General features: G+C 43.0%; 1 protein-coding gene across 5 annotated transcripts in view; it reads left to right on the top strand.

Moving 5' to 3' along the window:
- TRIM2 (tripartite motif containing 2) overlaps window positions 1-25,545 on the top strand; it is a 252,202-nt gene that overhangs the window by 215,744 nt on the left and 10,913 nt on the right. For all 5 annotated transcript variants that reach the window (XM_068278948.1, XM_068278941.1, XM_068278933.1 and 2 more), the window contains exons 4-10: window positions 612-763; window positions 4,178-4,358; window positions 4,672-5,395; window positions 11,303-11,406; window positions 16,995-17,162; window positions 20,362-20,530; window positions 21,927-21,997. In XM_068278948.1, coding sequence (XP_068135049.1) covers window positions 612-763; window positions 4,178-4,358; window positions 4,672-5,395; window positions 11,303-11,406; window positions 16,995-17,162; window positions 20,362-20,530; window positions 21,927-21,997 — 1,569 coding nt within the window. The remainder of the gene's footprint in view (window positions 1-611; window positions 764-4,177; window positions 4,359-4,671; window positions 5,396-11,302; window positions 11,407-16,994; window positions 17,163-20,361; window positions 20,531-21,926; window positions 21,998-25,545) is intronic.

The following is a 25,545-nucleotide window of genomic DNA, read 5'->3' as shown; positions in this document are numbered from 1 at the left end:
ACGTGTTTTTTCTTTTGAAAAAAGTGTTTTCAGTTTAGCTTTGCTATTAATCCTTAAATAAATAAAGATTAGCAGTATATTGGCGTTAAAGTTAGTACTCTCGCCTTGCATCGCTGGATCTCTGGTTCAAATCCCAGCGTTTGTATGTTCTCTCCATGTCTGTGTGGGTTTCTTCTGGGCACGCCAGTTTCCTCCCACAGCCACAAAACATACACATAAGTTAATTGGCTTCCTCCTAAAAAAATGGCCTAAGATTATGATGGATACAGTATATATACTATACAAATTACTTTGGTAGGGATTAGATTGTGACTCCCTGAGGGACAGTTACAGTAAGTGAGACAATATACTCTGTACAGCACTGCTGAGGGTGGCGGCGCTAAATAAATATAAATTATTATTTGTACTTGATTTACTTTAAACAGGATGCGCATATTGTATGTCTTATTTCACAAACCTCATAAGAGCTAAAGGGTCACTTTTAAACTAGGATAAGGAAAGGTATTGATCCAGGAATCATGTAAGCCCAGTCCCACCTGTGAGATGAGTGTATATAATTGTGCTGCATGCTATGTTTCCTATGTAAAATGATGCTATATGTTCTGCTGCAGGTAATGGAATTTTATTGCCGGTCATGTGAGACCGCTATGTGCCAAGATTGTACTGGAGGGGAGCACGCCGAGCACCCCACCGTTCCACTGAAAGATGTGGTGGAACAGCATAAGGCAGCGCTGCAGGCTCAGCTGGATGCCGTCAAGAAAAGGTATTGCAATGGAACTCTCTCTGCCAGCTGGGCACTACTCTAGTATGTCTGGCAGAAGGTCTTAATGCTTTGGACACGGAGTATTTGTGTTTGAATAATTGACACAGGATATTGGTTCTCTGCCACTGTGATCCTTCCAGGAAGGAATTAGACTTGTGCTGTACAAAACTTCAGGTTAAGAACTCATTCATTGATAGCAGGATGGATAGAGATGAATAGCAATGAATGTTACTCCCACATACTGTATCAACCATCACACTGTTTTTCCATTTCTCATATCTGGTCTCTGATGCCACCTGGATTCATCATAATGCCATGGAAGTCCCAGGCACCGCAAGTAAGGGAAAAATCTCCTTCGCAAAAAAACCCAAGGAGGTTCTAAAACCCTTTCCACACCATTCATATCTAAACTATATATTTTTTATTTTCATGGTGCTATAGAATTTAAAGTGTTTTTAGTGTATATTGTGGTGTAGTGAAGTGTGTTAAACTTAGGTTGTCATTAATGATGCATTATGGATTTTTAGCTATATTTTCTGTGTACTCAGACTGTGAAAACAAGGAAATGACTCCTCACTAGTCCTGTAATCCATACTCAGTATGGTAATAACATTTGCACACAGATGATAATCCGTGCAGACAGACAATGACAGCTAGAGATATTGCCTCACCCAGCCCATTTCCACCCATTACTGAGAGAGATGAAATGTTTAACCCTAAATGTGTTTTATAAAAGTCACATGTACTTCTCCATCAACCTGCTCTGACCATATGTCTCACTTTTCTTTTATTTAACTCCTTACGAACACATTTGATAGGGTGTGAGGGAAGCTAGTTACTTTTATCACACAAAGAACAGGGAGAAACTAGATAGAAATTGACGAGTTGTGAGCCTGTAGTGCTCACAACTCATGTGACTCCCCCCCCCCCCCCCCCCCCCACCGCCCAGCAAAACTTGGATGGGGCCCTCTTAATGTTCACAACCCTTCCCTTGCCTCCCCTTGGTGACCTCAGTCTGGGGGCCCACCTGAAAATGGTCATAAAACAAGTGTGGCTGTCAGGATCTTTACACCCATAACAAGTGTAGCCACAAAAATAACAGCTCTGCAGTATCCGAGAAAGGGAATGTTGGTAGTTGGGCGGGGCCCCCTTGCATCTCTGGGCCCCCTGCTCCCCCTTAGTAATGCCCCTGGCCTTGAGGCTGATCTCTGAGCTGCAGCAACAGATGAGCTAGGCAGGGCCCGCTGTGTGGTCACTCATTTACTTGCACATGCTCAGTTCAGATGAGAATGCAAAGGAGAGGGTATGTGCTGGGCACCCGGCAAGCAGAGGGTTAACGGAGGACACTTGGCTAACAATTTGTCATAATACTGTTTGTGCATGTGCACACTGCTGGCTGTGCTTAGGCATGCACAGGGGCATGCTCATGGTAAGTTACAGACACTGAAGAAAGATCCAATCTCACAGAGCAGAATGAAGTACAAAAGACCGCGCACTGTCCTGTCGTTGCGTTTATTGCCAAAGTTTTTCTCTCACCAGGCATACAGGTAAAAAATACAGCATGTTGCATCAAACCTGTTCAGTTCTTATCACTAACTGTCCCTCAAAGGAGCTCACAATCTAATCCCTACCATTGCCATATGTCTATATTATGTAGTGTAAGTACTGTAGTCTAGGGCCAATTTTTAGGGGGAGCCAATTAACTTATCCGTATGTTTTTGGAATGTGGGAGGAAACCGGAGTGCCCGGAGGAAACCCACGCAGACACGGAGAGAACATACAAACTCTTTGCAGATAGTGCCCTGGCTGGCATTCGAACCAGGGACCCAGCGCTGCAAGGCGAGAGAGCTAACCACTACGCCACAGCGCTGCCCACGTGCTTGTTCACGTGCTAATCCGGGCTCCCAGATTAGCACATGAACAAGCGCTGCAATAGTGCAAAACTGCTGTTGTGCTTTGTCCACCTCCTCCCCTGGTCACCACGTGTCCCATCGTTAGCTGCAACTATAGGACACACCTGACACTTGTCACAAGACGTCTGAACAGGTTTGATGCAACATGCTGTATTTTTTTTACCTGTATGCCTGGCGAGAGACAAACTTTGGCAATAAACGCAACGACAGGACAGTGCGCGGTCTTTTGTACTTTATTTTGCTCAGTTCAGATGAGCTCATCCCCAGCAGGTTGCACAGCCAGAAAAAAATATATTTTGACTTGCCTTGAGCCATAGGTAGAGCGTTCCTATGATGGATTGGTGGACTGAAGGGAGATTAGGATATCATCTGGGAACCATCCAGAGCCTTCCCACTACTGAGGAAAGTATGTAACTAACACTTCAACTGTACTTTAACTACATTTCCTAGTGTGTAAATAGAAGAACAGTCTGTCATGCAGGCACAATCTATTTAACCTTTAGGCCATTCACTTGCATGTCATGAAGCATTTTGGGAGAGGTTACTGCCCTCATCCATGTACGGATTATGGTGACTGAACCACACCTAAACTGAGAAGGCTATGGAGGCTGACATTATTGATTTCCTTGTAAACAATGCAGATTGCCTGGCTGTTCTGTTGATTATTTATTGTACAGACATGTCTAACTACGTTAGCTACATGCTTGTTTCAGGTGTGTAATTAAGACACTATTGCAGCCAAAGAGATCTGCACGACTGTCAGGCAACTGGTATTCTTTAAAAGGACATACATATGTCATCCTTCACATCCCTCTCAGTTCACCTGTACTTTAATATTCCTGACAGCAATAGTAGTAATTGTGAGAGATGCTGAAGGCCTAGCATAGCCTCCTCCTTGCAAACTTCTCCTCATTGGAGAGGTCATTTAAACACTGGTATGTAATGTCCCCTAAACATCCAGGTGAACTTGGCCTTATAGTTTTGGGCACTAGTAAAAGCCGCCTCACCTTCCTGCTTCCCTCTGCTCCCTTTCATCCTCCACACTCCAACTCCAGCACCTAGTAGCCTAGTAGTAACCACAGAGCCCAGATATTATTTTTTTCAAATAAGGCTTTTGCAGCAAAAAATCTTTTTTTTTTTTTTTTTTTTTTTTTTTTTTTATAAAATAACTTGAAACAGCCCAACTGAACCTTTGAAGTCTCTCCTAGATAGGCTTCTGATGTTTGGTTAGGCATCATTATGCAGCTCAGACTGCTTTGAAGTCTGCAGGATTTGGCAGGTGAGGGGGCTTCTGACCCGTTACTCTGAGATGGCAACATCCACTAATCAAGAAGTTAATGCATCATAAAAAACAAGCTGTGCCTGGAGTGGGGTTTTAAATATTCTGTACGTTTGGTACTGCCTTTATTTACCTCTGTTCTCTGCTCTCCGATGATCTTCTGTATTTTCTGAACATTTTTGCTCCAGATTGTATGTTTCATATTTGATATACTATGTTTAGGTTACCGGAAATAGACTCGGCTCTCCAGCTCGTGTCGGAAATCATCAATCAGCTGGCTACACAGAAATCCAGCATTGTAGATGAAATCCATTCCACGTTTGAGGACTTGCAGAAAACGCTAAATGTGCGGAAGAGTGTTTTGCTCATGGAACTGGAAGTGAACTATGGACTGAAACACAAAGTAAGTGTTTACTTATCCCTAGCTGGGAATGGCTGTTGCTCAATATATCTGTAGCCAGTAAAACACGGAGGAGTGGCAGGCTACAGCCACTGCTCAACAAAAACACAGTGATCTATTTTTGCAGCAGCTTACATCACTGCTAGCAGCCAGTCCTTTTCTCATTCAGCCCTGATATGAACTAGCAGCCAGTCATTGTCTTATTTGAGGCTGCATCTCTAACAGCCAGTTGTTTTCTCATGTCAGCTATGGCTTAGAATAGGCGGTGCTTTGCTGAATCGCTGAGTAATAGCTGCAATCTGTACTTTGTCCACAGGTTCTCCAAGCACAACTGGATACGTTACTCGAAGGGCAGGAAAGCATAAAGAGTTGTAGCACTTTTACTGCACAAGCACTTAACCACGGAACAGAGACAGAGGTCCTGCTGGTGAAGAAGCAAATGAGCGACAAGTTGAATGAATTGGCTGAGCAGGATTTTCCATTACAACCGCATGAAAATGACCAACTGGACTTCATAGTGGAAACAGAAGGACTGAAAAAGTCAATACACAACCTTGGGACAATACTAACCACAAATGCAGTGGCTTCTGAAACAGTGGCCACTGGTGAGGGCTTGAGGCAGAGTGTGGTTGGTCAGCCTATGTCTGTCACCATCACCACAAAGGACAAGGACGGTGAACTCTGCAAAACTGGCAGTGCGTATATTTCAGCTGAACTGTGTACACCTGATGGTAGTGTTACCGATGGAGAACTGTTAGATAATAAGAATGGCACCTATGAGTATTTGTATACTATTCCAAAGGAAGGGGACTTCACGCTTTCTCTAAGACTCTATGACCAACATATTAAGGGGAGCCCCTTCAAGCTGAAAGTAGTGAAGTCTGCAGACGTTTCTCCTACCGCTGAAGGGGTGAAAAGGAGAGTGAAATCTCCGGGCAGTGGCCACGTCAAGCAGAAAGCTGTGAAGAGGCCCGCCAGTATGTACAGCACGGGCAAAAGGAAAGAAAATCCCATAGAGGATGACTTGATATTCCGAGTTGGTAAGTTACATTTGTGTAATGGCCTTTTACAACACACTAGCTTGTTTTCTTCGTTGTATAAAATATTTTAGGGAACACTTTAAAGAGACTCGGTAACATCAAAAAGATCCCCTGGGGGGTACTCACCTCGGGTGAGGGAAGCCTCGGGATCCTAATGAGGCTTCCCACGCCGTCCTCTGTCCCACGGGGGTCTCGCTGCAGCCCTCCGAACAGCCGGCGACAGACCCGACTGTCCGTTCAATATTTACCTTTGCTGGCTCCAGCGGGGACGCTGTGGCTGCTGTCTGCTCCGAACTAGACGGAAATACCCGATCTCAGTCGGGTCCGCTCTACTGCGCAGGCGCCGGAAACTTGCGCCTGCGCAGTAGAGTAGACTCGACGACGATCGGGTATTTCCGCCTACTTCGGAGCCGACGGTCACCAGAGCGCCTGCGCAGGAGCCGGGAAGGTAAATATTTACGTCGCCGCTGTACGGAAGGCTGCAGCGAGACCCCCGAGGGATAGAGGATGGCGTGGGAAGCCTCATTAGTATCCCGAGGCTTTCCCCCACCCGAGGTGAGTACCCCCCAGGGGACATTTTGATGTTACAGTTCCTCTTTAAAGTAAGCCTATGCGGAGAACGGTATAGATGCTGCCATTGCAGACTCTTTTCTGAGAAACAATTGGTGACTTTGTGAGGGGAACTGCAACAAACCTCTGTCTCTCTTAGACCTCATTCACATGGATGGCAAAATGGCTTGTTTAACCCTTTAGCAGACAATTTATTTAGAGGCTTGCAAGTGGTTCATGCCATTTTATTTTAGCACATTTTTTTATTTCTTCTTCTATTTTTTTGCTTCTAATTAGTATTGCTGTAATGTGTATTTATAGCCACTCGTCGCTAGGGGGCAGTGTGAGACAATAATAGAGGGCTTCTGCCTTCAGTTTCTATATTTTCTGCTAGCAGAGAGGGAGATCAAGTCATTCCAAGAATTTACAGTACGAGTTCTGCAGTGCACTTATCTCAAACAAGATAATTGAAGTTGCTAATGGGTTAATGCTGCCCAGTTGCTGGTAGTAAGCAAATGATGCAACCAAATGGGAGCCTATGTAACCACACGTGTCAGCTGTTAAGTGTTTTTAGTCTGCGCTCCGGTAAAAAAAAAGTTGCATGTCATGTCTGAGTGCAGCTGCCACCTGCTCAGGAGTCCAGTGCTGGATGCAACGGGTGCATCTGACAATCAGTTATTTGCACTGCTATCTGCTATTTCTATGAAAGGTAGCTGTATACCTTCACTTTCCTTCCTTTTTTTTTTTTTTTTTTTTTTATACTGAAAAAATTCAATTGATTTTTGATGACTTAAACGTTAAAAGTTAATTCAGTCTATCACACACTGTTCATTTTTCTGAAAAATCAATTGAATAATGGAAAAACAATTTTACGTTCCCTTTTCTATACATTGATCATTACCGAATAATCTTGAAAGTCGAATGCTTTATGCATTTGCAGGTAGTGGCTTGTGGTCAGTGAGATGGTAATATTTAGTCTGGTCTGCAAATGTTATCAAAAAGATTAAGAAATGTATGTCTCAATTCCAAGCTGCATGCAATGTGTACATAAGCCAGAGTTCTCCGCATTTCTTTGACCATCTCTGTTCTTAACTGTTTTGTGTATAATTTACTTTGCAAATGGTTGCAGAAGTGATGTAATATGCGACCTGTGACACAACAATCTGTCTTTATTTACCATTGTTTTTAACAACGACTAATGTATCGGTATATGTTTCTGTTCAATGCTGTGCTTCATGCAGCAATTCAGATACGCAGGTGTATGAAGATACAACTACCGTATATGAAGAGTTAATGCATTTAAAGTGACTCCGAGCTCAGAGTAAAAATAAAATTTGAACTTACCCGGGGGGTTTCTCCATCCCAGCCCTGGTCGGGACGTCCCACGCCGGCCTCCTGGCTCTTCTCCTGGCGGCTGTCCGCATAGCGTGGACAGGCCGGTCCCCCGGGCGACACTGGCGAGTGTCGGGCCTTCTCCTTCCGTATACGTCACGAATGACGTCACACGCCGGTCGCCGCGCGTCATGACGGCGGCCGGCGTATGCGTGGTTTAATCGCACATGCGCTGTGCTGTCACGCCGGCCCCGTCATGACGCGCGGCGGCCGGCGTGTGACATCATTCGTGACGTATACGGAAGGAGAAGGCCCGAGGGGACCGGACTGTCCGCGCTATGCGGACAGCCGCCGGGAGAAGAGCCAGGAGGCCGGCGTGGGACGTCCCGACCAGGGCTGGGATGGAAAAAGCCCCGGGTAAGTTCAAATTTTATTTTTACTCTGAGCTCGGAGTCCCTTTAAAGAGACACTGAAGCGAAAAAAAAATGATATAATGAATTGGTTGTGTAGTACAGATAATTACTAGAATATTCGTAGCAAAGAAAATATTCCCATATTTTTATTTTCAGTTATATAGTTTTTGTTTTTTGGGGTTTTTATTTTTTATAACATTGCATCATTCTCTAATATTTGCAGTTTACACACTACTCATCTCAGCATTCTAAATGATTTTACAGAGCAGGCTAGTGAACTGTTGAAATGTCCACAGCAGGAAAAAACAATACAGTTAAGCCTCATACACATGCTCAACAAAAATCTTTTAAATTCACAATTATCAAACAACTGTTGGATTGACTTATCAGTTGTTTGAACAATAGCAAACCACTTATTTGGTTTGTTTCAACAACAAAAGTTGTAACTACTTTGGCCTCCTGGACGTAGTAGCTACGCCCAGGAGGCCATGTGCGCATCCGCACGCTCCCGCGGCCGATTGCACGCGTGCTCCAGGCTGTGGTTCGTTAGCCTGGCAATCAGTGAATCGGGCTATGGTGCCCAATCACTGATTGCTCTCCCCCTCTGAAAAAGCGACAGCTTCTCTCGGAAGCTGTGCTTTTTCTGGCTGTAACGTCCCCCATACGTCGCTCTAAGCGTATGTTATGCTTAGAGTGACGTCATGTAAACAAACTCATGGCCGCCATCTTGTGGCCAAAAAGTAAAACTACAACTACAAGTGAAAAAAATAAAACTCAAGACACATTTACATTATAAAACTATGGCTTACATCCCACCCTCCCAAAAATACCCAAATAAAATGTTTAATACAAAAAAAACCCCAAAAACATTAAAATAAAAAAAAACATGTAAATATTTACCAAAGGGTCTAAACTTTTTAAATATCAATGTAAAGATGAAATATTTCTAAATTTTTTTTATTTTAAACTTGTACATAGTGATAGATGCAAAACGGAAAAAATGCACCTTTATTTCCAAATAAAATATTGTCGCCATACATTGTGATAGGGACATAATTTTAACGGTGTAATAACCGGGACATATGGGCAAATACAATACATGAGTTTTAATTATGGAGGCATGTATTATTTTAAAAATATAATGGCTGAAAACTAAAAAATAATGAATTTTTTCCGTTTTTTTTCTTATTCTTCCTGTTAAAATGCATTTACAGTAAAGTGGCTCTTAGCAAAATGTACCCCCCAAAGAAAGCCTAATTGGTGGCGGAAAAAACAAGATATAGATCAGTTCATTGTGATAAGTAGTGATAAAGTTATAGGCTAATGAATGGGAGGTGAAAATTGCTCGGATGCATAAAGTGAAAACGACTGAAGGCTGAAGTAGTTAATAATTGTGCATTTAAAAGACTTTTGTTGAGCATGTGTACGAGGCTTTAAGGCACGTACACATGCCGTATTGTTACAAACAACGGGTCCCCGACTGCCGACAGCCTGTACTCGCGTACTACTGTCGGCAGAACGACTGCCCCGTGGGAGGGTCTGACGGACTCGTCGTTTGTAACGATACGCGTGTGTACGCGCCTTTAGAGACAATTGAGATAAGCTTCAGAAGACAGAGCTCTCTGCGACTTTAAAAGTCATGGAGCTCAGTGGCTCTTTTGCATAGATAACTGGAGTTTCTTAACTCTTCCTGTACTGGAAACAATATTAGACATGTCTCTGCTCCTAATGTTTTATTTCTTAGTTGTACTACACAACCAATTCATTATATCATACTTTTTTCGCTTCAGTGTCTCTCTAAATCTATATAACTATCTTGGCAAATATCATAAAACATTTTGAAATGTGGTACAGGTGATTTTTTTGTTAAGACCTTTGTACAGGAACTTTGATACAAACACTGTCACCTGCAATGGAGGCTTGCTCCTCCTCCCCTGCAGAGTAAGTGCGGTGGAGAATTGTAATATTTAACTGCTCCAGTGCTGCGTTGGCTCTCCTCTTCATGATAGCCACACACTCTATGCACCATCCTCTGGCTTCTGGTGCTTTTCATGTGTTCAGGAGCTGGGTATGCAGCATAGAGTGAGTGGCTTCCAGGAAGGAAAGGAGACCTGGCGCATCGCCGGAGCAGGTAAATATTACCCTGCTCCGCTGCACTTGCTTTGCAAGGTGGGGAGTGGAAGTGGGGAAGGTGTTTGTGATTATTACCACATGAGGGGGGGGGGGGGGGGAGGCAAGGGGCTCCATGATAAACTTTTACTGGGGGGGGGGGACGTGACAGAATTTCACTTAGGAGCCCATGGCATAGTTGTTGCACCACTCAATTTTAATACAACCTGACCAGCAATGTACAATGTATAAGACGACCCCTATCTTTTCAAAATATAAGGGTTACAAAGTAGTCTTATACGCCAATATATACAGTACTTATTAATGTGCATTTTTTCAAGAGTGAAATGCACTATCAATTATTTTCTTGTGTTGCTGTCAGAGTATGTAGTGAAAATATGGCCAAAATAGTGTTCAAGTGAGTTGGAAAGCTGGTTAAATTATTTGTATAGATTTTTTGTAAAGCATAAATAAAATGGAGAATCCCCTACAAGAAGATCCACTAGTCCAAAACCTGTCAGATCTTTCAGCTTTTTACTATCTACTGAAAGTGACGGTCACGGAAACATAAGAAAAACATAATTACATTTTACTCTGGGACAAATATATATTTTAACATTTACAATGTTTCATGATAGTGGTCCTTTAAAAAAAGATAGAAGCGTTTTATTCTTTTTTTTTTTTTTACTATTTTATTTAACCTTCTTAGCGGTAATCACGAGTTCAGCTCGGGGTGGAAAAAACAAGCCAGGAGTGGTAACCCCGAGATGAACTCGTGGTAGCCGCCGGGAGGTCTATGCGGAGCAATGCACACAGCAGGCGTTTTTACTCCCCACTCCAGGGGATGCCGATATCTGCTGCCATTCTTCTTTCTCTCCTCCGAGGCTCTGCTTCCCCCTGGTCTGTCGTCATGACAGCCGGCAATCTCACTATAGGGTTACACCCGGAGGATGGAGGATAAACTGCAGTGCTGGAGCCCAGGGAGGTGAGTGAGTGCTGGGCTGCTGCAGAACTCACTAGCAGCATGATTTTTTTTTTTTATTAAGCTTGCAAAAAATTGCACGGATTTTTAGACCCTAAAATCCGGAAAGGGGGTTAGTATTGGGGTTAATATGCTCAATATGGATGTTCAATGTGAGGCAAATAATTCTGCGTTCATGCAGAATGACTGTATGCAAATTGTGTACACAACTAACTTTTTGCAGCTTGAAAACAGACCAATCCTTATCTGCAGAGATGGAATAAACTTGGTTTTGTTTTCAAGCTGAATAAATTTGCATATTAAATATGCAAAATTATGAATCTATTCTTTTATGTAAAGACACTGTAATATATTTGTAGTTTTCTCCTTTAATGTGCTTCAGAACACCAGCCTCCCACTTCTTGGAGTTGTACTGTGACCTGTAAGGCAGTATAGGGATAATATGGACATAGTAAGATTAGAATAGTCACATGGCTTGGCGATTGATACTAATATCTTATATGTGTTCTTGCTAACTCACAGGTACAAAGGGAAGGAATAAAGGGGAATTTACCAATCTCCAAGGTGTAGCTGCATCAACCAATGGCAAAATCTTGATTGCTGACAGCAACAACCAGTGTGTCCAGGTACTGTGAGTTTTTGACAAGCCTTCAGAGACTGACTACAAACATTCATGGGATGTCATTTAGTTCTCATCTGCAGCCATTGCTGTGTATGCTGACTCCCATTCATCCAATACAGAGTCATCTTTATAATCTGGAAAGGGATTTCCTGGCCTGTCATTGATGTATTTTTATATTGCATGTTCTTGTATGCACACTTGTATGTCACATGACCTATGTAGCTCTTGCTGTGGATTTACACAATCCAAACTTAAAGAGAAACTCCGACCAAGAATTGAACTTCATCCCAATCAGTAGCTGATACCCCCTTTTACATGAGAAATCTATTCCTTTTCACAAACAGACCATCAGAGGGTGCTGTATGGCTGGTATTGTGGTGAAACCCTTCCCACAAAGAAATTCTGTGCACGTACTCTTGGCAGTTTCCTGTCTGTGAACCTTGCTGCATTGTGGGAAATAGCTGTTTACAGCTGTTTCCAACTGCCAAAAAAGCAAGCAGCAGCTACATCACCTGCCAGCAGTAAAAATTTCACCATGTGATAAATGTCAGAATATAAATCGGGGATTTAAAATATTTTACAATGGGCAAACACTGACTAAATCATTTATACATAATTATTGTAAAAATGAAGCACTTTTTTATTACATTATTTTCACTGGAGTTCCTCCTTAAACTCAGCTGGGGCAGAGGAAACCGACTCAGTACTATCTCGCTCGATCTGATGTGGTTGGGTGCGTGGCAGCAATGATGTGTGATATTGCGACAAACACAGCTGAGACCCAGCCACTGTGCCTCACAAATGTAAATATTGTAATTCCCTTCAGGGGTACTTTAAGCATTTTTCAGACCTATGATCCAGTTCCATTATGCCAAGTAGGTTGTTATGATCAGTAAGATAACATGCAGGGTAAAACACAATCCTTATCGACTTGTAAAGAAAAGCCATGCTCTGACAAGTTGAGGTTGCAAAAGACCGTACACTGTAAAAACGTACACAATGGAAAGAGAGCACAGCAACGAGACACAGGGTGGTCCAACTGTAGATAAAAATTTCAAGGAAGACTATGGTTTCTAGGTGTACTATACATGAAATTGGAAAAACAATCCGCACTCCTCAATAAGTTAGGCGTGCAAGCCTCAGGATAATTGTGACATGTAGAAAAAGGAAGGAAAGGGATCCTGAGAAAAAGAGCTGCACCACCATTGAAGTAATAACAATGCTTTATTTAACACTCTGTACAACACAATAAAATCATCTAAAAACGCTGAACACAGCAACTCACCACAATACAATAAATGTGGGAAAACATCACAAATGCCTCACCTCCTAATTACAGAAATGAACCCTGCAAGCTGCATGGATTGTGATCTGGGCTCAACAAAGAGCCCAGTATGTAACAATCCCAGACCCGGGTCTGAATCCTAATATAAAGTGCAGTGTGCAATTGGAGAGAGGTGTGTGAAAGCCCAGAGTATGTGAATAAAGTGCAATTAGCAAACCATGCTCAAAGAAATATATGTCCTAAAATGATTGATATAAATGGGACAGTGCATATAGGATCAAACAATGTGAGTAAATGGGGGGCTTATACATACGTATACCAGGCCTGGGTATGAGAGCAGCCGCATGATGAGGGCGGAGGGAGGCACACAGGACCTCCCTCTGCCCCCCCACATTGTTTGATCCTATATGCACTGTCCCATTTATATCAAACAATGTGGGGGGGCGGAGGGAGGTCCTGTGTGCCTCCCTCCGCCCTCATCATGCGGCTGCTCTCATACCCAGGCCTGGTATACGTATGTATAAGCCCCCCATTTACTCACATTGTTTGATCCTATATGCACTGTCCCATTTATATCAATCATTTTAGGACATATATTTCTTTGAGCATGGTTTGCTAATTGCACTTTATTCACATACTCTGGGCTTTCACACACCTCTCTCCAATTGCACACTGCACTTTATATTAGGATTCAGACCCGGGTCTGGGATTGTTACATACTGGGCTCTTTGTTGAGCCCAGATCACAATCCATGCAGCTTGCAGGGTTCATTTCTGTAATTAGGAGGTGAGGCATTTGTGATGTTTTCCCACATTTATTGCATTGTGGTGAGTTGCTCTGTTCAGCGTTTTAGATGATTTTATTGTGTTGTACAGAGTGTTAAATAAAGCATTGTTATTACTTCAATGGTGGTGCAGCTCTTTTTCTCAGGATCCCTTTCCTTCCTTTTTCTAGGTGTACTATACAGGTTTTTCTGCAAAAGAACAAAGAACTTAGTAAAGCTGAGGACCAAAAATGCAGTGGCTAGCCGGGAAAAGCTAGTTCACTTTGCTGTGGCAGGTCAGATACTAAAGAAATTACAGTCTCCCTGCACACTGCATGGAATGTGACTAAAATATATGTGCAGTAAACTAATATTTTTTTTTTTTTAGTATTAGAAGTGTAATGGAATAAGCCTGACAGCTCAAATGAACAACTAAGATTAACAGTAAGCGGTAGTTTAGGGCTATATTATGCAGACAATAAACAGTGCTGTTCAGTATACAGCAATATGTTGATGTAAATGTAGTAAACGCAAGCCCCACAGCACAAGGTACTGAACAGCAAGGCATAGTTTACAGTGAAAATGCACATGGATTAATGCTCAAGCTTTATTGCACATGTTGTCCTGAGCTTTTTGTTGGCATAGCAAAGTGTTGTGTTTGCAGCATTGTGATAAAATGAGTATGTGTGAACAGACAAAAACTGAACCTAATGCCGAGTACACGCTATGAGATTTTCTAGCCTATTTACTGTCAGATCGATTATTTCCAACATGTGCGATTTGCTTTCCGATCGATTTCCTATTAAAGTGAACGGAAATCTATCAGAAAATGCTCGTAAATCGATCGGAAAGCAAATCGAACATGTTGGAAGTAATCAATCTGACAGTAAATCGGCCAGAAAATCTCAGTGTGTACCCAGCATTAGGAAAATGCCTTCACTGTCACTGTGCACCATTTAAGGTAGCCATACACTGGTCGATTTGCCATCAGATTCGACCAACAGATAGATCCCTCTCTGATCGAATCTGATCAGAGAGGGATCGTATGGCTACCTTTACTGCAAACAGATTGTGAACCGATTTCAGCCTGAAACCGTTCACAATTTGTTGTGGTGGTGGTGGTGCTGCTGCGGCCCCCCCCCCCACACACACACACACACGCCGCATGCATTACCTGCTCCGCCGGCGCGACTGCCCCCGGTCACCGCTGCTCCGTCTCCGCTCTGGTCTCCAGGATCGAATCGATCGAATCTGCTGTCACATCGTTCCCGCAACACACCAAATTTCGATCCATTTCGTCCGATCCCGTCGATCACTCCGTGCGGAAAATTACCGTCGATCGCCCGCGGGTAGGGAGCGCGTCGCTAGCGGCGCTCGAGTACCCGACGACCGACGCAATAGAGCCCGCATACATTACCTGCTCCGCCGGCACGACTGCCCCCGGTCACTGCTGCTCCGTCTCCGCGCTGGTCTGGTCTCCGGGTCCGGCATGCTTCACTTCTTCTAGCCCGGCAGGAAGTTTAAACAGTAGAGGGCGCTCTACTGTTTAAACTTCCTGCCGGGCAGGAAGAAGTAAAGCATGCCGGACCTGGAGACCAGAGCGGAGACGGAGCAGCGGTGACCGGGGGCAGTCGCGCCGGCGGAGCAGGTAATGTATGCGGCGGGGGGAGCGGCAGCAGCACCACCACCACAACAGATTGTGAACGGTTTCAGGCTGAAATCGGTTCACAATCTGTTTGCAGTAAAGGTAGCCATACGATCCCTCTCTGATCAGATTCGATCAGAGAGGGATCTATCTGTTGGTCGAATCTGATGGCAAATCGACCAGTGTATGGCTACCTTTATTCCCCTGTCCAAAAGCTCTTCTGTTTTCTACACACAAGAGTAATTTAATTACCGAAGTTAGAAAGCAAAGCTTCAAATAGCCCTCCTGGCTAGAAGAAATATTTGGTAGTGAAAGGCCTTGTATGCTGGTTTATTATTTTATAGGGTGGAAAATGTAATTTCAGAAAAAATTCCAACTGGCCAGCTGATTTGATCATTTTAGTGTAATGCTGGGAATACATGGTTCGTTTTTGAGCCATTTAGATGGCTCGATAGATGATCATTTCCGACATGTCCGATCTCATAGTTACATAGTTATTTTGGTTGAAAAAAAAAAACATACGTCCATCGAGTTCAACCAGAGAACAACCGCCCAATCGTTTCCACGCTTGATTCCGCATTGAACACAATGGAAAAAGATAAGAAAAACGAGTGGAAGATAAGAGAATCGCCTGTGGAATTGAGTGGGGAATCGATCGAGCGGCAAAATCGAGGCGTGGATGCCCAGCATTAGTCTGGTCAAGTAAAATTCCTGCTTGTCTAGCCTTTGTTTTATACAGGCTGTATTGTTATGAGACTGGAAGCATGTGAGATTGTTTCAGTATGCTTGTGCTTCCATTGTTTATGTGCATGTAAAGCAGCTCCATTAGGAACCCCTATTGTTGCGAGTTTGTATACATTGCTATAGAAGTGTCTATTTGGTCAGCCTGCAGCACAGAACATGCAGTCCAAAGAAATGATGTGGTAATTTCACTGGACAACTTTTTGTGCTCTGAAAGATGTTTCAGTTCTCCAGCTGACGCATTGTAATTTTTGTCTTTGGATATATGCTGACCTTGATAAATGAGAACCTTCACAGGAATATGGAGTCACGTTAGAATCTAATCTCAATAAGTAATGGGTGGAAATTTCCAGTGTATTTACAGGCTTGCTGACAGAGATGGAATGAATTAGACTGAAGTCTCATAAATCATTTTAGAATAATATGGGCTGGGTATTATTACATTTACTCTGAAGTAAAATAAAGGGGAATAAAAACCTAGCCACTGCAGTATGCAGGCACAGCAACTAATATTGATGTTGAATCTTCTTGCCACCCCATAGCTTTGATATAACACTCTAAGACACTTTCTGGCTGTGTGTAGTAGGGGGTCTTTCTCTTCCCCCTGCGACGCCCCCACTTCCCAGCATCATACTCAGTTTGGTTATGGAATTTTCTACTGGATTTCACATGCATTGCAAATTTTTCAGAAGTAACTCACAAATTCAAAATATGCAGTAGTTAGTCACAAGTGTGCCCCAAAATGCCTCCATGATATACCTACAGTGGACAGGGCTGGGAAAAGGTCCACCACCAACTCAGGCTGAGCTGCCCAAGTGCCACGTGTCATATCGCAACCACGCAAGTGAAGTATCGCAGTAGCGATATGTTGTTAGTCCTTTGTCTAACATTTGAATTTTGATTTTTTTTTTTTTTATCTCGCTTTGTTTTCTGTGTTGGAGACAAATTATCTTTAAACTTTGATAATCAAAGCTGCTTTGAAAAATGAAATTGTAATTGACATTCAACATAACCGCTATGATTTAGAATACTTAACAGAGCATGATGAGCATTAATTAGGAATATTGGTACACAATAATGAAAACGTATGGATTTATACATAGTGTACAAGAAAGCGTTTGCAAACTCAAATGGTAACATTCTGTTTTATGGTTCTAGATTTTCTCAAATGATGGACAGTTCAAAAGCCGCTTTGGCATTCGAGGAAGGTCACCAGGTCAGCTCCAAAGGCCAACAGGGGTTGCTGTGCACCCAAGCGGTGACATCATCATAGCAGATTATGACAACAAGTGGGTCAGCATATTCTCATCTGATGGCAAATTTAAGGTAGGAATTATAGTCTAATGGCAACAATACTTTTATAGTCAGGGGAATCTTCAGCCAGTTAAAGGGAAGGTTCAAGCAAAATAAAAAAATGAGTTTCACTTACCTGGGGCTTCTACCAGCCCCATGCAGCCATCCTGTGCCCTTATTGTCACTCACTCCTGCTCCAGTCCCCCGCTGGCAGCTTTCTGACCTCGGAGGTCGGCGGGACGCATTGCGTACATTTTTACGCATTCCAGCTAGTGCAGGAACATTAACACATACATTTTTACGCATTACTGCTTCAATGCGTACATTTTACGCATTGAACCAGTAATACGTAAAAATGTATGTGTTAATGTTTCTGCACTAGCTGGAATGCGTAAAAATGTACGCAATGCGTCCCGCCGACCTCCGAGGTCGGCAAGCTGCCAGCGGGGGACTGGAGCAGCAGTGAGTGACTATGAGGGCACAGGATGGCTGCATGGGGCTGGTAGAAGCCCCAGGTAAGTGAAACTCATTTTTTTTTTATATTTCTTGGACCTTCCCTTTAAAGGGAATCTGAAGTGAAAATAAACGTATGCTATAATGAATTGTATGCGTAATACAGCTAAGAAATGGAGCATTCGAAAGAACAGAGACTCGTATTGTTTCCGGTACAGGAAGTGTTAAGAAAATTCACTTGTTCTCTATGCAAAAGAGCTGCTCTGAGCTCTCAGACCAACTTGGTCAAAGACAGTCCTATTTTCTGAAGCACTTATACATAAAAGAAACAGTGAGACACCGTTTCAGATAAGCTTTTACTGCAAGGTAGTTCAAAGGGTCATTAGGTCTGCTCTGTTTCATAGTTAAACATAGAGTGTGTGGTTTGTCATTGCAAATATGATAGAATGATGCAATGTTATACAAAAAAAAACATATAACTGAAAAAATATGAAACTTTCTTCTTTGCTACTAATGTTTTATTAAATATTTGTATAACACATACAATTCATTATATCATAAGTGTTTTTGTTTTTTTGTTTTTCTTCAATGTCATTTTAAAGAGAAACTGTAACCAAGCATTGAACTTCATCCCAATCAGTAGCTGATACCCCCTTTCCCATGAGAAATCTATTCCTTATCTCAAACGGATCATCAGGGGGCTCTGTATAGCTAATTTTGTAGTCAAACCCCTCCTACAGTGTGATGTCAGCACCTCACAGTACTGAGGTACTGACATCACACTGTGGGAGCCTTGTTGCATTGTGGGAAATAAATTTGCAACTGCTAAAAATGCAAGCAGCATCTCCTTCCAGTGACTTTACTAGCATGAAAAATGTCACCATGTGATAAATGTCTGAATGTAAATCAGGGAGAGGAAAGATTTTACAATGGGCAAACATAAACTAAATCATTTATAAAAATAATTATTGTAAAGAGCAAGTACTTTTTTCATCACGTTATTTTCATTGGATTTCCTTTTTAAAGCAGTAAGCGGGTGTTAGAAAGTCTGTCAGATTCCTTTTGCTTTTTTGGTTCCCTCTGTGGAGGATTCCCCTGACAGGACCATGTTAAACTTGGTTATATACAGTATATATTGGCATTATGTTGTGAAGGTGTTTGCTGCTTTATTGAAAAGCACAATGTAAATGTGTTGTCAGGGATCAGTAATGCCTTTGTTCGGGTGAGTCACACACCGCTTGCTTACTTAACGGCCTCTTTGTATGTTTTCTGATTCCTTGTATTGCTATTTGCCCAAGTTTTACAGAAGGGAAGAGTAGGAGCAGGCAAGCTGCCTCTTCCCCCGTGGCTCGCTAGTTCAGTTGCATGCCTGCCTGCTGTCTGGTACCCAGTTGCCTTCCCCAAAGTTGTGCAGTGGAAAAGAGTGGGAGTAGACAAGTTGCTACCATCTAGTTAAGGCTTTATGACTGCTGCCGGAGTACCTGTGTATCTCCAGAAAATGTTGATTTATACCAGATGGAAATGATTACCTTCTGTGAAGCCTTGATCTGAAAGCTCCTCATCGCCATGTCATAGCGTTAAGTTGCCTGATCTGATAGGCTGTGCTTTCTGTGATCTTACTACATCATCTATTCTGCATTGTTTATGCACATTGTCTTAGCAGTGTACAGTGGCATAGCTAAGGAGCTATGGGCCCCTGTGCAAGTTTTACATGGGGCCCCCCAAGTTCTATATATAACAATTGATACGGTGCACTAAAACCTGCCAAGGATTTCCAGTGTCAGAGGTGCAAGTAGGGGATGGGAAACAGTTTAATGATTACTATTTTAAACCTCTATAGAAGTGATTATGACCAGCACAGGGCCAATAGAGAGCTAATATTGTGCTTGAGGGAGGGCCCCTCTGACCCAAGGGCCCAGATGCGGTCGCTACCTTTGCAACCCCTATTGCTACACCACTGGAAGTGTAATCCTGTCATATCTAAAATATGTATAGCTATGTTTTAGATATGAAAGAAATATGTCCATTGGCCTTCGCCTAAAAATATATCTTCTTGTTCAAAATCACTTACCAGGAACAAGTGTATGAGTCTAGAGCTCAGACTTGCCTACTGAATGCATGTTGTGGTGAGTGACTCAAAATGTATTATAGGCAAGCGAGTCCTCAAGTGTGAATCTGCATTTTCAGGAGGAACAGATTTGTTCTAAATGGAATATCTTATTTGTGTATTGGCGGTTAGGCAGGAATTCTCAAACCAGGCTTCATCAACAGTGTATAATTTGTGGAAGGGTAATCTAATCTACTTAGCTCAGTCAGTGCTGAATATGCTTAAATTCTGTTGAGAACTGAACAGTTGTACCTCAAAGAGAATAAAATTGCCTCCTTTCCTGTAATTTCTCTGGTGATAAGAAATCAAGGGAATCTTTAATACAGAAATATAGACTGCAATGCCAATCTTACTATAAAACGATATTATTTCTATCTAAATCAAACAAAACATTAGGACTGAATTTCCACTTTATCACTTTGAACCAACAGTGGGTTTTTTTTTGGAATATGTACAGAAAGCTAGTTACAAAAGGCAGATCTGTTGGTGGTTTTATAGTATACTCGGCAATTAGGACCATTTCAAAAACAGGTGCTTGAAGCAGTGACTGCCGCGAGCACCCATCCGCACGCGCATCCACCCCTATCCGCCTGTGCCAACCTATTTTTGATTACTATATTGTTGCCTTACTGTTGTTTGTTGTCCTAATGATATGTTTCTTCTTTTCATAAGACTAAAATTGGATCTGGAAAATTAATGGGTCCGAAGGGTGTATCAGTGGATCGCAATGGACACATCATAGTGGTAGACAACAAAGCTTGTTGTGTGTTCATCTTCCAGCCCAATGGGAAAATTGTAACCAGGTTTGGCAGTCGAGGAAATGGAGACAAGCAATTTGCAGGTACACTTCTTTGAAATATGCACTCTTGTGCTGGTTTCTGTTTATTATGCTTGCATGATGTTCACGGCTTGATAATTTCAAGCGTTTCCCCATTCGTCTTGTTGCTCCACATACTGGCAATAAAAATACTGTTCTAGACAAATTTTTATGCCTGATTAGACAACAATGTTTTATAAGACATTTACATACCTGCACAGCATTGTACTAAATCCACACTTTGCTTAGTAAATGATCAGCTTTTTACAGTAGTGCTATGGAGGGGGGGGGGGGGGGGGGGATTATCGCAGCATTAAAATATTGTGACTTACCGCAAGATCCCAATACAATGCATTCTTTCTCTTAAGTTTTCTCCTGGGAGGTACTAATGTTTCATCTTCTCTTTAGCTTGCTGGTGGCTTAAAATGGATTATTTATTGCTATTTAAGAAAAGGGGAGGGGGTGGGGAGAACAGTGACCTCAGCAGCAATACGTAGATGTATGCAGTTATTAATACCTTGGTCCTCTCTGAATGTAAAACCTTTGACAGGATTGCACTTCTCCTTGAGGTACACCACTACTGCAGCAGCAATTTACAGCAGTTATGTAGAAGGCACCACACAAGCTTCAAACTTGTAGTTTTTTTTAATTGAGCAATCTAAACACATGCCTTTTTTTTTTACATAATTGCTATACTTGGATGTATTCAGTAGGGAGAGGTGGCAGCACTTCCTAAGACAGGCTGCCTCTGAATGACTAACAGCATAGGTGTGCAGAGCCTAATTATAGCCAGGATACACAACTTGCATTCAAAACAGATGTACCAAAGTAACATTAATGGAGGATGTTGGCTTCCAAAAACAGTTTGCATGCAGAGTGTTCCACACTGGACCATTCCACCGCGATGAAGTCATCCTTCAGTAAGGGAACCTAACCTCGAACTCGTTGCCAAACATAGTATGAACCCGGGGGTAGCTGGTCATAAAAGGGTTACACATTTTTTTAGTCAATGGAAGAAAACTAAAAACCAGACCGCATATGAAATTACTACCAACTGAGGCGTGTGGAACCCCCTACCTTGTATTCAAAACCGATGCTAAACTATGCACTAGATCCCTACTCAGAATAAAAACGTATTGCAAACATGAAATGGAAAATGGGTGCAGCAAGCCATAAAGCAAACTCACTTTTTTTTTTACAGCAAGTAGAGGTGGCAGCTCTTCCCAAGACAAGCTGCATCTGATTGACTAACTGCATAGATGTGCATAGCCTAATTATAGGCAGGATACACAACTTGCATTCAGAACAGATGCACCAAATTAATACAATCCAAGGATGCTGTGACCATGTTATGTCTGCTATATATAAAACTGTATCTTTGTACACAAAGTTCCTTTAAAAATATGTTTAATTTTTTTAGGACCACATTTTGCAGCTGTGAACAGCAATAATGAAATAATTGTGACAGACTTCCATAACCATTCTGTAAAGGTATGCTAGCTTTATTACTCCGAATAGTAATTGGCTTTAGTACTGATATACAGGCGGTCCCCTACTTACAGATTAGGGAGATTATTAAGTTGCATTTGTAAATTGAGTCGTGGTTTATACATAGGGAAACGTGGTTAAAAAATTTATTCTCTGACATCTCTAGGTTTGGACATTAGTATAAACTTTTTAGTTGTTGTTTTCAGTGCACTTCTTAATTTGTTTTAAACTACTTACCATAGTTTATACTAGGGGTGGGATGACGAATCCTGCAAATCCACAAATCCCTCGAATATTAGGAAATATTCGAGATTCGTGGATTCAAATCCCGACGCCATTTACCACTATACGAATCCGCCGAATCCCGACGCTGCATCGCCGCGCATCCGCCGCTCGCACTCCTCCTCCGACCCCCCCCCCCGCGCCTCCTCCGCTCGCCCCCCCTGCCCACATAGTTACCATCCACTCACCTATCCATAGCGGAGCGCAGAGCGGCAGACCTCTCGCCAACTTCCTGGTTCCCCCTAGTGACCGGCTCTTACAATGACGTCATCAGTAAGAGCCGGTCCGGCCACTAGAGGGAACAAGGAAGTAACGAAGAGGTCTGCCGCTCTGCGCTCCACGGGAAAGGTGAGTAGATTATTATGCAGGGGTGAGCGGAGGAGGCACGGTGGACGGAGGGGGCCGTGGGGGGGTTGGCGGGGGAGGGGGGTTCTACCTACCTACCTACCTACCTACCTAACACTATCCCTACCTACCTACAGGCCGCTATACCTACCTACCTACAGGCCGCTATACCTACCTACCTACAGGCCGCTATACCTACTTACCTACAGGCCCCTATACCTACCTACAGGCCCCTATACCTACCTAAAGGCCCCCTATACGTACCTACCTACCTAAAGGCCCCTATACCTACCTACATGCCTACATGCCTCAATACCTACCTACCTACCCACCTACCTACAGGCCCCCTATACATACCTACCTACCTAAAGGCACCTATACCTACCTACCTACCGGACACTATGCCTACCTACCTACCTACAGGCAACTATACAATACAATACAATACAATAACATTTCTATAGCGCTTTTCTCCCATAGGACTCAAAGCGCTTAGGCTCTCTCAGATTCAGTAATTAGTAGGATGAAGTATTCACACAACAAAAGTTATATTTCTGCAAATGCCAAACTGAACAGGTGGGTTTTCAGTCTGGATTTAAACACGTCCAGGGATGGAGCTGTCCTGATCTGTTGAGGTAAGGAGTTCCAAAACGTAGGGGCAGCATGACAGAAGGCTCTGGGACCAAAAGTTTCCAAGTGGACTCTGGGTATGACTAGATTATTAGAACCTGTTGATCTGAGAATGCGGGGATTGCTACGCAGCTGCAACATATCTTTCATGTATCCAGGGCCTAAATTATTCAGGGATTTAAATGTCAGTAGGCCGATCTTGAATAGGACCCTCCATTCTATAGGTAGCCAGTGAAGGGAGTGCAGGACTGGCATTATGTGGCAGTGACGGGGTTGGTTGGTTAGCAGTCTGGCAGCAGTATTCTGTATCAGCTGTAGTCGGTACAAGACCTTTTTTGGAAGGCCAGTGTAGAGAGCATTGCAGTAGTCCAGTCGGGATGTGATGAAGGCGTGGACTAAGGTTGGCAGATCTTCTGGGGGTATGAGGTGCTTGATTTTTGCAATGTTCTTCAGGTGAAAATAGGATGATTTCACCACAGCAGAGATTTGAGTTCTGAAGTTTAAATCCCAATCAATTAGAACTCCCAGGCTACGCACATGATCAGAGCTGCGCAGATCCGTGCCTCCTATTCCCAGTGGTGAAGACTGCAAGTTAAGTTGTTTTGTTATCATGCTCTGCCCTCCTATCAGAAGGACTTCAGTTTTGTCTGCATTTAGTTTCAGCCAGTTGTCATTCATCCATTGCTGTAGTTCACGTAAGCAGGCGTTTATAGTTAGAGTTGGGTCTGTCACACCAGGCTTGAAGGAAAGATATAGTTGAGTGTCGTCTGCATAGCAGTGGTATGTCAGGCCATGTTTTTGGATTAGTTTTCCCAGCGGTAACATGTAAATCGTGAAAAGCAGGGGAGAGAGGATTGAGCCCTGGGGCACCCCATACCTAAGTGATACAGGGGTGGACAGGAAGGGCCCCATAGACACTTTGTGGGTTCTGCCACTCAAGAAGGATTGGAACCACTGAAGAACTATGCCATCAATGCCGCAGTATTCCTGTAGCCTGTTTATCAAGATGTCATGGTCAACTGTATCAAAGGCTGCAGAAAGGTCTAGCAGTATGAGGATGGAGCACTCTCCTCTGTCTCTTGCCATGAGCAGGTGGTTGCATATTTGGATGAGGGCCGTTTCAGTGCTGTGGTGTTTCCTGAAGCCAGACTGGAATGGGTCATAACTGTTGTTTTGTAGGATTTTGGCTTCTAGCTGGAGGTAAACAGCTTTTTCAATTAGCTTGCCCAGAAAGGGAAGGTTAGAGACAGGTCTGTAGCTGGTCATTGCATCTGGGTCCAGGGAGGGTTTTTTGAGGAGAGGCCTGATGATTGCTTCTTTCAGTAAAGCAGGAAATATCCCTGATTTTAAGGAACAGTTAACAATTTTTAGGAATACCGGTACGAACAGGTCGGGGCAGTTCAACATGAACTGTGTTGGGCCAGGATCTAGGTCACAGGTAGTTAGGCGGACATGAAGGAGGATGCTTGATGTGACTTCTTCATCAATTTCTTTGAAGTTTGACCAAGGTGTTACATTGTCTCTGCTAATGGTCTTCGGCGCTATATTAGGCTCAGATGCTGTAAGTTGGATGGCGGACCTTATAGCGGAGACTTTGGCTTCAATTCATCAAGCATTACCGCATTCGGTAATGCTGAAAACAGCTGACTTAACGAAGCACTTTAGAAAATGTTAATTCATCAAAGCTGTTACCGAATGAGAAGCTGAAATGACACAGCAATGAGATAAATTACCGACATGTGCTCAACAAATGTTAATTCATCAAGGTTCCCACATTCGATAACACATTCGGTGTTTATCTCAAGCTCTCCCCTGTCGTTACAGGCTTCGAAAGCCTTCTGTGTGAATGTTTTCATGATTAGCAGGAGCAGGCAGCCAATAGAAACAGCCCCTGTTCTCCTGCAAGTGCCGCTGATAGGTCACACAGGCTTCTCCACACAAGCTTTCAGACCCCCCAAGCAGTGAGCAGAGAGAACGGGTCAAAATATATCCCCAGATTCCCTTCGGTGGTGTAACCCTTTCAGGCCCTGTTTGATAATGCAAAGATGCTGGTGGTGAAATCACCAAGCATGGTATTTGTAAAGTCTCCAGGAAGTTCATCTACGTTGTGGCAAATAAATAAAATGTTAAGAAAGACTGATCGACAGATTCAGAGCAGCAGAGGCAGTATAAATAACAGTAACTATAACACCTTTACATCTAAAGGGATGTCTGGATGCCTTCTATTGTTATCAGCTTGTAACAACACAGGGACATTCCAAGCTGCTCTGCACCACTCTGCTGTTATCGAACAG

Source organism: Hyperolius riggenbachi, chromosome 1 (assembly GCF_040937935.1).
Source record: "Hyperolius riggenbachi isolate aHypRig1 chromosome 1, aHypRig1.pri, whole genome shotgun sequence".
Classification (NCBI taxonomy): domain Eukaryota; kingdom Metazoa; phylum Chordata; class Amphibia; order Anura; family Hyperoliidae; genus Hyperolius; species Hyperolius riggenbachi.
This window is presented reverse-complemented; position numbering and strand designations above follow the sequence as displayed.